The sequence below is a fragment of the Nomascus leucogenys genome, chromosome 21 (assembly GCF_006542625.1).
Source record: "Nomascus leucogenys isolate Asia chromosome 21, Asia_NLE_v1, whole genome shotgun sequence".
Lineage (NCBI taxonomy): Eukaryota > Metazoa > Chordata > Mammalia > Primates > Hylobatidae > Nomascus > Nomascus leucogenys.
In genome coordinates, this window is record NC_044401.1 from 28,619,017 (window position 1) to 28,633,743 (window position 14,727).

The 14,727-nt window shown below is 35.8% G+C and overlaps 1 protein-coding gene across 3 annotated transcripts in view; it reads right to left on the reverse strand.

The window, feature by feature from the left end:
- EPHA3 (EPH receptor A3) overlaps positions 1–14,727 on the reverse strand; it is a 372,702-nt gene that overhangs the window by 17,344 nt on the left and 340,631 nt on the right. For all 3 annotated transcript variants that reach the window (XM_003255127.2, XM_012497854.2, XM_012497853.2), the window contains exons 14-15: positions 9,176–9,325; positions 8,187–8,380 (exon numbers count right to left, since the gene is read on the reverse strand). In XM_003255127.2, the coding sequence (XP_003255175.1) occupies positions 8,187–8,380; positions 9,176–9,325 (344 nt within the window). The remainder of the gene's footprint in view (positions 1–8,186; positions 8,381–9,175; positions 9,326–14,727) is intronic.

The window sequence follows — 14,727 nt, forward strand, 5'->3', positions numbered from 1 at the left end:
ATGCATGTCTTCTTTTGCCTTGCCTTTTCATTATCCAATTTTATAATTAGGTCTCTCACAATGTGGTTTTCTGCAGTAGTCTAAACCTCACCCCATCACCCTGATTGTTCCTCGTTTCTACCTACCGTTTCACATTCTTCTGTGACATAACTGGTACTGCTCCCCAAGGCTCAAAATAAAGGGAATTTTCTTTCTCTCTTGGTGGAAGTCAACGTAGTGAGTTAACATTCTGAGATATTAATGAATGTTTCATATTTGTTTTCCTTCTTGTATTGCCATTTCCTGTCACTAATTGGCTCCACAGCCCCCTTACAAGGTGCCTAAAATCTGGATTGGCTGCCACTACACCTTGTTACATACAATGGAAACAGGAGGCATTCAAACATTTAAATTAGTTTCTTGACTGTTGGTGAGAATGCTTATCTGCATGGCAGACCTGTTCTTCCTTCTGTTCTTCCTGCCACTGTCAATGAGAAGGCTGATCTCAAAGGCTCCACATTCAGAAGTATTCTCTGATGCTTTCTCTGTCACTCTGCACATCTCAGTCACTATGTCCTATAGAATTCACTTTAATAAAACATTTTGAATTCACACACTGTCTACTTTCCCTGCTCTACCATAGCAGATCCTTTTCTTAGACTACTGAAATCCTAATTCTCTCGTATGAATCCCTTCAACTCCTGCCCTTTTCAGAAGTAGCTGCCAAATAACTATTCCCTACACACAGAGCAACACATCACTTAAGTAACTTCAATGTCTCCCCTTTCCTTATGGATAAAAGCCCAAATGTCTAGAAATGACATTTAGTCTTCCATAACCTGACGAATCATCTATCGCAGCAGTCCCCAGCCTGTTTGGCACCAGGGGCCAGTTTCATGGAAGACAATTTTTCCACGAATGGAGTTGTGATGGGGTATGGTTTCAGTATGGAACTTCTGCCTCAGATCATCAGGCATTAGATTATCATAAGGAGCACACAACCTAGATTCCTTGCGTGTGCAGTTCACAACAGGGTTTGCCCTCCTATGATAATCTAATGCCGCTGCTGATCTGCAGTAGGTAGAGCTCAGACGGTAACGCTCACCAGCTCGCCATTCGCCTTCTGCTTTGCCACCTGGCTCCTAACAGGCCATGGCCTGGTATCAGTCCATGGCACAGGGGCTGAGGATCCCTGATCTATCAGGCTTTTCGCCATAATTTCCTTTTTTTATCCCATAGTCTAGCAAAACCGTATAATGTGATGTGATTTGGAAGTATCCTACCTATTTGCGTGTCTTCCCTTTTCTGTAGTGTTCCCCCAGCCTGTTTTCCTGTTACCTGCCTGTAACTATCCAAAAGTCCCTTTTACACACAAATACCAGAAAACTCCAAATATAAAAGTAAACTCACCTCCCCTCAGGATTCCCGAACTCCTTTTATTTTTGCTCTAATAATTACATGTTCTGAGGGGTATGAGAGTTTTCTGAATATTCTTTTTTCTTCCACATTAAAACATAAGCTGTTGAGGGTGGAAGCTACACCTGTTACCTATATAATCATCACAGGACCTAATATAATGTGTCACACAAGGTTATTGTTGAATAAACATCTGCAGCCTTGTACTGATGTACAATCAAAACTTAAAACCCTCACATCTCCTCTGATTTACTCTACTTTTAGAGAAAGTAATCAATTACTAGGGAACAAGCATAACACAAAGTTTAATATAACTGTCCTTCCCTTATCATCATTCTTTGCAGCATCTAAGTAATTGTTTGATCTGGCCCACCCTGACCATCAGCTTTTCCACCTTCCCCACTTCCAGTGATGATATTCATGGAGACACTCTAAGTGGAAGATTCTTTGAGAATGATACTGCTATAAATCATCAACTCTAATGAAGGCTGAAAAGTGAAATGATGCATTATAAAAAGACTTCTATTGCAGTATATGCAACAACGTTTTTAAATTCAAACAATTAGTTTCAAAAGGTACTTGGCCACCAAGAAAAAAATAAAATTTGACCATAAAACTTACTAAATCCAGAAAGACTGAAGAAACATCATTTCTATCAGAATGATGTTGTTTTTCTTAAAAGACACTACAGGGTATGTGTGTAAACACAGTTCTATGCACTGATCTGAATAACTATATCATTCAGAAACTTGAATGCTTTGTACCAGCCACGAATTCAGTTTTGAAGTCTCCTACTATATTTTTTAGGAGTGTATTTCTGGAGTTGAGTTGACAGAAAGGTACACATGTAGAATTTTGCTTAGGAGAACAGGTTTAGGCTTTTACCATATGATCAATGCCTATAAAAAAAATCCGTTCAGAGAACAGAAAAACACTGGAATTTTTTCTATAAATTGCATCTTTTGAAATGGAAATTTACTAATGGATGTCAGCAAATATTTATTAGGTATTTAGGCGATATTTACTGAGCACCCATTATCAATCTGCACTGGTAATACAAGAGAAGCCTGGTGTGTGCTCTCACAGGGCTTAGAGTTTATTGAGAAAATGGATTGTTAAAACGAATACACACACACAAACACAGAAAACAGAATTAAAATAGTGATGAAGAACGAGAAGATGGTGCTCTGTAAAAGAATAATGAGGTTAAACTTTATTTCGCTGGCGCTGCCACAGAATGACTCAATACATACATGATGTGTAAGTTGCTTCCTTAAGGAAGAAAGGTGCAAAGGAGAATCTGAGACAAGGCAAACAGCATGTGCTACAATCTTCTGAAATGCTTTTGTTTTCTGAAGGAACTAGAAGTGGCCACTGAGGTTAGAGTATTGTTTAGGTGAAGGTGGCACAAATCGAACGGTTAAAATGACCCCCACCTCCTCATACTTTTGCTCCTCCCTCTACAAAGCAGTCATATAAATCAAATCATCTTACTTCTCTGGTTCAAATGCCTAATGAATTCCTCATGCATTTGAAAAACATTTCAAAGTCCTCACCACAGCCTGTGTAGCCTCAAGTGCTCTGGCTTCTGTTTACCTCCTTAGGTTCATAACAGACTCCCTTCAGTCATATTATTCTCTGCCACTTTCTAGAACTCTCCAAACCCTTTCTCATCTCAAGACATTTGCATTTTTTAATCCTGTGCCAAGAATATTCTTTTTGGTGAGGGGGAGGTTACACAGCTGGCTCATTCCCTGCCAGCAGGTCTCAAACAACAACTCCTCAGACCCTTTCCCAGCTACTACTTTATTGCCCATCACGGCCATTTACTTATTTCCTTACTCTGGTCTGTACTGGTCTGTTGTTTACTGTGCATCTTCTATAATGTAAGCTTCAGGAGGGCATGGATCATATTTTTCCTCTATTTTTCTTCAGAGTCTATCCAGTGCCTTGCACATGGGAGACTGGAATATAAATAAAGAGTGGTTGAAAAAACTATTTATTTTAAAATACATGAGTAAGGTATTATTGACTATGGTCATCTCATTGTATTATATAAAAATAGTTGAATAAAATTTATTTGAATAAAATAACATTGGAGAAGCGAGGCTTTTTAAAATTTTCTTTTTAATTAATTTATAATTTTTTTCAAGAGACAGAGTCTTGCTCTGTCACCCAGTCTGAGTGCCTGTCATTGCTCACTGTAACCTCAAACTCCTGGACTTAAGCAATCCTTCTGCTACAGCCTCCTGAGTAGCTGGGACCACTGGCAAACACCACCATGCCTGGCCCATTTAAAAAAAAATAAAATTTGTAGAGACAGGGGTCTTGCTCCAACACCCAGACTGGTCTCCAACTCCCGGCCACAAGTTATCCTCCAGCCCCAGTCTCCTGAATAGCTGATACTGCAGTTTTGAGCCACTCCACGCAGCCAGCAGGGCTTTTTAAACAATCAAAAGGAGAATAGATTTTTTTATAAGTGTAACATGAATTCAATATTGATTATAAACAGGTGACTGAAACTGTATCATATATGTTTTGATAAGAAGATTCTGGAGGCTGTGCAAAAAAATGTTTGGAGTTTGACAGCAATCAAAGCAGGGGACAAGTTAGGAGCCTATAGCAGTGGTCCAGGTCAGAAGATGAAACAGCCATGAGGAGAGTGTTTTCAGTGAAAAGGGGTAGAGATAGATCTCATTGATCCAGATGATCAGAGTGTGGAGGGCAAGAAAGAGCTACCAAGAGTTGCTCTAATTCCTGGTTAGGTGAATGGGTAGCTGTTGGTGTATGCAATTAATTAGGCAGTGGAAGGATCAGGCTAGGGGGAGAAAATTGACAAATTTTCAGAATATTGACTTTATGTCTGTGAGTCCATTATTTGAGAAGTTTGGCTGTCAAGAGCGTTAGAGAAGTAGGGAAGTAGTTGGCAGAGATGTGGGGCCAGCAGGGGTAATATTGACAAACAATATCACCTAAATTTTCCAGAGGAGAAAAAAATCACCTGGAGTTTTTATAAAATATCCAAACTCCATTCTCTTTTCCTGGAGATTCTTGGGATAGACCTGGATATTTGTATGTGTAACAGGTTCCCCTGGTGATAAGAATAAGATAATGAGAAAGAATATAATAGAACATATGTTTGTGGCAATGATCCTACAGAAAAAAAGAGCCTGGATATGCAGAAGAGAGAGAGGGAGACAGGGAGAGAGGGAGAGTAGAAGATTAGCCTCTGACAAATAGAGGGATACTTCCTTTTATAATCAGAAGAAAGAAGGACAATATGGGTAGGTGCAGGTGCCACTACATTTCTGTTTTGCTGTGGGAAGTTCCCATCTAATGGCTTTTTTTCTCAATAAAGCATTTGGCAAGGACATCATTAAAAATTAAAGAAGGAGGTCATCTTAATCAGTTATGAAAAGGATGAAATAATCATTGTCAAAAGTAGGAAAGCAAATTTTCTAAAGAGGAAAAAACTTCTTGACATAGTTGCATTTAGTAATGTGAGGTTGTTAAAAATAAATGTATTATGACAAAATCTTACCCATCATGCATTTTAATGGTAATAAGTAAAAATATAAATATAATTGCCCAAATGTTTATATTCTGTACATTGAGATGGTTGTCTTTTCATAGAAAATATTGATTTTTTTCTAAAATTATGTTTTATGACAAAATACATCAAACTTGTTCATGTATTAAAGAAAAATATACAAGGAAAAAGTATTTGATATATTTCAATAAGAGTGGAAAAGTGAATTATGAAAGTATGTTAAAATTTGGATGCTAGGACACAGCCCCACATATTATCATCTGATAGTAAGACTACTTTTCTCTGTGAAACTGGTATTAGATACCCCTACATTACATTACATATTACATTACATTACATTACATTACATGAGTTAGCTCTGAAAATGGTTTGAATGTTTTTATGATAGGTAAAGTCTTTTTTTCTTTCTGTGATTACTATCTATGCTGTAAAGATCAAAATAAATGCCTTCAGGGTACAAAATGAGGACCATATGGCCCAGGGAAGGACAGGTTTGTTATCCTGTTAGTTGTTAAACTGTCAGGTGAATTTCTAAGAGTCTATACAGTCTCTGTGAAGTTTGGGATAGAGATTTATCCTTATGGAGTAAGTTATGGGTAGTTTTATTTAAGGACTTATTACTAAATTCAATCTTAGTGATTCCTAAGTGTTATTTTCAATAAATAATCTATGATTCTTATATACTGATATTAAGATCTTGTTTATGATTCTCCTACTTAATTTATTAAACTATTATGTAAAAACAGGGTAATGTGCACTCAATATAATCAACACAAAATGGATAAACTAAAGACCTAATACTGTAAAGCTGCTAGAAGGAAATACAGGAAGAAAGCTCTGTGACACTGGTCTTGGTAACAATTTTGTAGAGATGACACCAAAATCACAGGAACAAAAGCCAAATTAAACAAGAGGGATTATATCAAATAGAAATTTTCTGCACAGTAAAGAAAACAAGAAAATGAAAGGCAATCCACAGAAGAAGAGAAAATATTTACAGCCAGTATATCTTATAGGTGGCTAATATCCAAAATATATAAGGAACTCATAGAATTTGATTGCAAAAATAATAATACCCCTATTAAAAATGGGCAAAGGACCTGAATAGACATTTTTTTCTGAGGAAGACAAATGGCCAACAGGTTTATGTAAAGGTGCTCAACATCGCTAATCATCAGAGACATGAAAATCAAAACCACAGTGAGCTAGAACCTCACACTTGTTAGGATGGCTATTATCAAACAGTCAAAAGATACCAACTGTTAGTGAAGATGTGGAGAAAGGGAACATTGGCATGTAAGGGAATGTAAATTGGGACAGCCATATGGAAAAATGTATGGAGGTTCCACAAAAAACTAAAAATAGAATCACCATATGATCCAGCAATCCCACTCTGGGTACATAGCCAAAGGAAATGAAGTCAGTATTTCAAAGAGATATCTATATTCCCATGTTCATTGCAGCGTTATTCACAATAGCCAAGATATGAAATCGACATAGGTATCCAGTGACAGAAGAATGGATGAAAAAGGTTTATATGTTAAAATTTTGCTATTTTATTCCCTGTGGATTTCAGGGGCATTGATTTTTGACATCTTAAAGTATTGTTTTAAATATGATTGATATTTTTTACAAAAATATGATACTAAGGCATGGTTAATCAAACTTGTAATGTACCTACATATCACTCACCAACACACACACACACACACACACACACACACACACATGCCCTGCTTGACCTTCAAACAGATAACTTAAGGCAAAATGCAAGGAATTTCCCATGCATTGAATGCCAGCTTTAGTCACTAAGCTTTGTAGCAATGGAAACAACAGGGCAGGATAGTATTATTGAGACCTAAAACTAACACAACTGAGAATCGATACTGAGAAGCAACTGGTTACGCAAAGAAGGCAGAATGACCCACAAGTCATCATTACTGATAAAACTCCATTGTACCAATTAAGATATTATTGAACTCACAAGTCCGAGCCATTGAGTAGGCACATAGCTAGAGGTCCAAATAGGTCTGAAATGCTTCTCTCTCTAGTTGTCAAGAGGAATGTTTCAAAAGTATAAAATATGTACTAACTCGTGTGATAAATCAGAAAGAAAAATTAAAAGCCTATAAGAGAATGCATCATCAAAATGTGAAAGAACATTTTTTTCTTATGCGTACAATGATAATTGAAATTATTAAACAACATTATCTTTGCCTTTAATTTCTCGGAGAGACACCAAATATATTAATATTTATTTTCTTCCTATATGGCCCCTGACAAAATTCATCTCTTCTTCCTTCTTTTTTCCACTGTACTTTGTAGATACACTTTAATTTACATTGTTCTAACCACTGAGAGAACTCAGGGATTCTTAACCTAGAGGAATATGTATAAAATTCAACAGAGTTTGTGCATCCAGGATTGCATTATAGCTGCAGAGTATTAAAATTCGTGTTGTTGTCCAGGGGCACTGGCTTTATCTTACTCTTAGTTTTATCTTCAATGGTGTCTAGCAAAGTAATTGATATGCAATATAGATTAGACAAATATTTGTTTAATTAACTGGGGAAAATTTGCATTTTGCTAGCCAGTGCAATATTTTGGATAATTTCTTTTTCTTTATTTTGAATGAAAGATGAATCAGGACTTCTTTATTCATGAAGGGTGAAAAGAAGTATGTGTTCAGTATATTTATTTATTTAGAGACAGAGTCTCGCTCTGTTGACCAGGCTGGAGTGCAGTGGCATGATATCAGCTCACTGCAACCTCTGCCTCTCAGGTTCACAGATTCTTCTGCCTCAGCCTCCTGAGCAGCTAGGATTACAGGTGCCTGCCACCACACCAGCCTAATTTTTGTATTTTTAGTAGAAATGGCATTTCACTATGTTGGCCAGGCTGGTCTCGAACTCCTGACCTCAAATGATCCACCAAAGTGCTTGGATTACAGGCATGAGCCACCGCACCCCGCCAGTATTCCTATTTCCCAAAGACTTAAACAAGCCTGAATGTAGAGTCAAGATAGATGTTAAAAAATATCTCAGAATTTCATCATTACTATTAAGGAGGATGAGAATAAGTTCTAAAGATTAGAAAAGAAAGGGGAAATAAATCTCCCTAATATTGTGGAATACAAGCTTCAAATAATGCGTTTTGGGGGTGGGCTAAAAAAAATTAACATCTTGGAGATAGAAAACACAAATTTCAGAGTGAATGCAGGATAACAAATTGAATGTGTCACCTTGCTGCCGCACTGGTGATGATTTTCAGGCTGCCGGGATTCCGGATAAGCTTGTCCAGAATACTAACAATCTGCTCAAACTTGGGTCTGTCGTTTCTGTCTTTCTGCCAGCAGTCCAGCATCAGCTGATACAAGGCAGCTGGGCAGTCCATGGGGGGTGGCAGTCGATAGCCCTCATCTACAGCTTTAATTACCTGTGTGAGAAGCAAAGTTTTCAGGAACCAGGAAGTGCCACTTATTTTACGTTTTCATGGGCGGGGCTCACAAATATGCTTATTTTAAAGGTAAGTGGGAAAACGTCTCATTTTCAGTTGCCTAAAAGGATAACAACTGATCAAATAAATAAGAAATTATGTACGCCTAAAATATTACATAAAGGAAGATTGAAAGAACATCAATTTAGGAAAGGAGAGTATGTAAAGATCCTTTTCAGGTTAAAATAAAAAGAAATGTTAAATGATAGAGTAAATTTGGTGTTATAAAGAAATTATTATTTGGTTATCTAGTTCTCTATGGAAAACATATATGAATGAATATAGACAAAATTACTATACAGCTTTTAGTTATACTACAGTTCAAATGGTGCCTTCCAAATTATAGTAATTTTTTTTTCGTAAATTCCTAAGTGCTGTAAAATTAAGTAACTATTAGTTTATTAGTACTTTTCAGTGGTGTAAAGCAGTGACTTCAAACTTCAATGTGTATTAGAATCTAGAGGTTATCTTATTGGTCACTTATTTCGTTATATTTTCACTACAAATGTTTCTTTTGTCTTATTTTTAAACCCTTGCTGGAGAGAAATATGTAAATCTGTAAGAACAATTCAATTAATATAATATCCTTGCAAGACTTGGAAACAGTTTTATTGCTGCTAAATATTTTATTTCAATGTTACAAACCAGGAGCCACCCAGTTACATTATGTTCCACTTCCTTGCACAGCTTGATCTTTTCATCTGAACTCATAACTCATAGACCACAAATACTTACATCCTGATTGGACATCTCCCAGTATGGTCTCTCTCCGTAAGACATCACCTCCCAGAGAACAATCCCATAACTCCATACATCGCTGGCTGACGTGAACTTGCGGTAGGCTATGGCTTCTGGTGATGTCCACCTGATTGGGATCTTCCCTCCCTTTGAATATAAAATCATGTCTACATAAATGAGCAATACGTAGAACATATAGTATACATAACATAATCTGAAACTGGACAGAATTTCTCGCAGTATTTCTGTTCTGAAATGGAATATGCATTTCTGTAAAACATGTTATTCTATTTTAATACCAACCAGAAGTAGCATACCATTTACAGCAAATTTTACTTCCAAATAATTTGGAAGGATTTTGAAATTATATATAAAAAAGAAAACTGCTTAAATATTGACATTTTATATCAATTACGGCATGTTAATTAATCATCTGCAACAAAACAACCTGAAGTAGATGTGATATGACATGTATTAGAATTAAAAGTGGTATCACAAATCAACCTTTATTGATTTAACCTAGATTTATGCTTGACCAAGCAACTGAAGTTCAGAATGTGAATAAGTCAATATTTGTAAAGAACTTAGACACATAAGTACTTACAGGTGTTTGTTACCTAAATAAAATGAAATTATATTTTAAAAAACTCCCTTCAACACAATAATCATCTTGATTAATTTACTGCGTGCTTCATTTCATCATTAATCATTGAAGTGTCTTCTGGATAGTAAGCAAGCACCATATAAATTAGATAGACATAATAATTACATTCCCAGAACTTATAATTTAGAGGGGAATAATATTGATTTTATGAGTTATGGGAGATATAAAAGTGTAATCTCTATGGAATTTGCTCTTAGTTCAATAAATACATTTAATAAAGATGTACTGATTGTCAACAATATAGGAAGTATTATGCTAGTTATTTTGGGTGAAACAATGATAAATAACATACTGGCTCTTTTGTTTGGAAAGTGTCAGGCAAATAGGAGTAATAATGAGTTACTCTGAAAAACTAAATACAGAGCGAAATAGGTATCTAGCACGTTGCTTTTCAAACTTTATAATGCATGTAAATCATATACAGCTTACTCCCAGTAAAATGAAAATTTTGATTCAGGAGGTTGAGTGTGTAGCCAGCGTCTGCATTTCCAACAATCTCCATGTGATGCTGGTCCATGGAACTTACCCTGAGTAGTAAGACAGTAGTGAAAGCCACCTTAATGTGGAACGTGGAGCCAAGATTCTCGCTAGAGAGACTGAGGAGGGCATTTACTAATTAAGTGACCTCAATTTCAAGTGAAGTCACTTGAAAGATAAGTACAATATTTGATATAAGAAAAAAAGGGATGGATATTTCAAAGAACTCACATCATCAAAATCTTAAGTCATGTTCATCAAAATGTGACCGATTTCTATTGGACCTCATAGCATGCCACTGGATTTGAAGTGATGCTCAAGGGGGCAATATAGTGCTTTACACAAATGGATTAGCAACTTAGGAGACAAGTTTCTAAGCCTTGTTGTGCTGGAGTGTCCTCATCTGTTATGGAGAATGTAATAGTCCTGGTTCAGAGTATTGTTGTGGGACTAAACGACACATTTCAGTAAAATCTTTAGTCTTCTTCCTAGGACATAGTAAGGACTCAATAAATGTTAGCTCAATAGTCTCATTTTCTGAGCAAACGGCATAAATCAAAGCACAGAGGAGAAAACTGTATGTTCTAGAAGAACAGTTTCCGGTGTGAAGAAATTAATTGGAAGAGGAAGCTAAAATGTCAAATTTTTATTTAATCACAGATATATTTGGGAAACTTTATCCTGGCTAGGAGAGTGATAACATTGGAACTAACTCAGTCAAACTGAGCACTTCTCCTTGGTGTTTTGGCACAAATGAGCTCTTCAGGGAGAGTACTGCCAGAAGCTCTTTGAAAAGGTAGAGCTTACACAGTCATGAAGAATGCATGAAACTGCGCAGAGAATTGAGGAAATGGAAAAACACCATCAGCAGGAAGAACAAGCCTGCAAAGACACACAGTGAGCACAACCTTCCTAAGAAGCTACCAGGTGAAGAATAGTTGACAGTTTCTATTGATGAAGTAAAACAAATCAAACTGGAGAGACTGGAGCCAGAGAAAAGACAGTCTTGGAAGTTAGGGAGATAAACTACAGTGTGCAACATGCACTAAAACCCAAAGCACTCATCTACATATGTCTAGACCAAGTTTATGTTTTTATAATTCAAAATTTCAAATACTACCCCTTGATATTGAGAAAAGTGGACTTATACATGTGGCATTGAACAAAATCTACTCAGGGTGTTAAATGGAATCATTAGGCCTATTTTCTCCTTCTTAAGAACTCAGAGAATTAACAAAAGTCAAACAAAGCTGTATTCACAGGACAAGGGAGATACAGTATCTCAAAAATCTCAATTAAATATCTTAGGTCTGTTATAGACACTTGTCATTTTTCTAACCGCCTTTGCTACTTCTCTTTTTCCAGAACCAAATTACTGAAAGCATGTAAGTATACTCTCAGTATTACTGAAGGTTTATAAGTATACTTATACTGAAAGGATCGTTTCAGTATACTTTCAGTCATACTAAAAGTGTAAAGTGTACTTAAATGGCACTAAAAAAAGAAAAAAGGAAAAAAAAAAGTCCTTTCTATGCTTAAAACTTTGTACCTATTTAGAAAATATTAGGCCCAGATATTTGTTGCCTTACCAAGGTCTCTAGTTGAAATTAAAATAGAGTCATAAGAAAAAAACAATAGGTTGATGACAGCCATGAAAGAGAAGTGTATTTATTTGGTTTAATTCAATCAGGGTTAAAAAGAAACATAGAAGAGTTGTTTCATTTTAAGTGTTTCTTCACCATTTTCCAGAGGGAAGAGAATTGAGATTAATAGAATTTCTTACAATAATGATATACTGAAAGGTGATCTGTTTTAGGAAGAACAGATCCATATTTCTGCTTAAGCTTGGAAGGATAATCCTCTTTTGCTCTGTTCTAAATACAGACAAAATAATGTTGGAGAGGTAGCTGCTGTGGTCGCATCCTCGTATCTTCAAGGAAAGCTTCACTCACCTGAATCTCTTAACTTGCCTGGGGCTTATACAGTATGTTCTCTAATGCAATACATGGTTATAGATTCAAGCAAATTATTTCCAGAATATTTCCCAATTAGATGTGGTCTATTTGTGTACACCCATGTAAATCTTATTAAAATGTTTAAAACTTACACAAAGGGGATATATGTTTGGAAAAACGTATAGTAAATTATTTTAATAAGGAAAACTTAAATTTTCAATTCTGCTCTTCTGGTTGTGTTTTGTAATTGTTGTAGCCTGCACATACACACGCGTGCGCACACATACACATATATTGTTGTTAGAATGACAACTTTAAACCTTTCAATGTAACATACTTGCTGATCAGGTGACCTTTACAATATCTTTAACTTCGTACTAATTTTTAACAAAATATTCTGGCTCTTAGCTCACTGTGGTACCCTGGAAAAGTATCTCGGCCACATCGTGCAGTAGGTACCTGTGAAATGACAAAGGCCTCTTGCTACAAGATGTGCTAGCTTTGGAAATGTAGGTATGGTCTTTTTACTTGTGTCATTCAGGTTTTTGATTTACACTTTCCTTTTCCTTTTTGTCTCTTAACTTTATCAAGGGTTCAGTTGCTGCCCTTATGGGAAAGCACGAGGAAGTGGGGCAATCTAATTTATTTTCATTTTATTTTGGACATGTTATTACAAACACTCAAAAATTAAGTGACATTCAATCAGTTCAAAAGTGAAACCAGGGTGCAGTGCTTTCAATATTTCCGTAATTTATCCAGATACTGCTATTGATCAACTTTTGGTATACCAGTTCTTTTCCTTGCTGGCCAGATTCTGTCCCAGGTCACAGTTAATTGAGCTTATATACTTAGAAGTAAATATATTTATTTTTATTTTTAATGAAAAACTCTTAATTTATATTTTTATGTATGATATCCAAACAATTCAGTCTAAAAGAAGAGCTGGGGCTAATTTAAACTCTTTCTTTAGAAGAAGATGTGAATGAGTGATTTGCTTTGCCCAATTTTAGCGTTGAAGTCCGTAGACAGTTAGGTCTGGAGTGCGGTGGTGCCATGCATTCTCGGCTCACTGCAACCTCCCCCTCTCAGGCTCAAGCAATTCTTGTGCCTCAGCCTCCTTAGTAGCTGGGATTAGAAGTGTGCACCACCAAGCCTGGCTAATTTTTGTATTTTTGATAGAGACAAAGTTTTGCCATGTTGGCCAGGCTAGTCTCTAACTCCTGGCCTCAAGTAATTTTCCCACCTCCACCTACCAAAGTGCTGGGGTTACACAGGTGTGAGCCATCGCACCTGGCCAGGAGTTAGCTGTTTAACCCAGAATTTATTCAATATTCATGAAACATTTAGCCTTTTCATTAGAGAATTTTCATTATCTGCTAATAGGTAGCTTATTAGACTGATTAGTTTAGCTCCAATAATGAAATAATCACAGATTCAAGACTCTTACCTCTTTTCTATCTAACCATATCATAAATGATACCATCCATCATTGAGGGAATCAGGAAGAGAATAAAGGTGATTGAGAATTATATATTATTATTTAGAAAATTTTTTCATTCCTCATGAATTTATAATATATATAAAACAATTTAAAAAGTGTCTGCTCCTTAATAGAGCATTCAATAAATGTTATGCCTGTTCCTTCCTTTCAATTCCCTTTAATTGATACATTTACTGTCCATATAACAAATTTATTAAAAGACGCTACAAGGGAAAACTCACTGTTAACTACAAAGTACAATTAAAATTTAGCAATTAATACTAAATCAGATAAAAAGAAATTTTTAAAAATTCTCTTATTCTATGGCAAGCAAATAACATCAAATTGCTCTGGCTTGAAAAATAAAAGAATAATAAACCAACATTGTACACATTTAATTTGAAGTAAAAAAAAAAAAATCAAACCTACAGGTGAAATTTCAAACCAGCAAAATTATTATGGAATTTAAGAAAAGATAGATGCGTACACTCTCATAAACTCTTTAAATTCTTCATTGTAGTTTCAAACTCTTTATGTTCAACACTAGTAAAAGTAGTAGTAGTAGTGCTTGTCATATCAATTGCAACAAATAAAAATAGTAAACCCGAACTATTATTTCAAATCATAAGCTTATGAAAAACTGAATAGATTATAAAGCTGAAGATAAAGAGTATTAACTCACATGAACCTGTGCTCTCCATAAACAATACACATTCATTACAGAGAGCAATTTTCTTCTTTAGGTATTATCTTGGCAAATGTACAGTGTAGGCGTTCAACAGATGCTCCCTGATCTTAATTGAATTCCCCCTGCGAGCATGCTATCTTCCCAAATACATGGTCTTTCTTCTTGGGAGGCTTTTTTTCCTGCTTTCTGTAACTGGTAAAGTTCTTATCTGAACATCTTGGTCAAATGTAAACTCTTTGGGTGAACATTTGGGAATCTTCCAGCAAGAGTTGGTCATTCCATCCT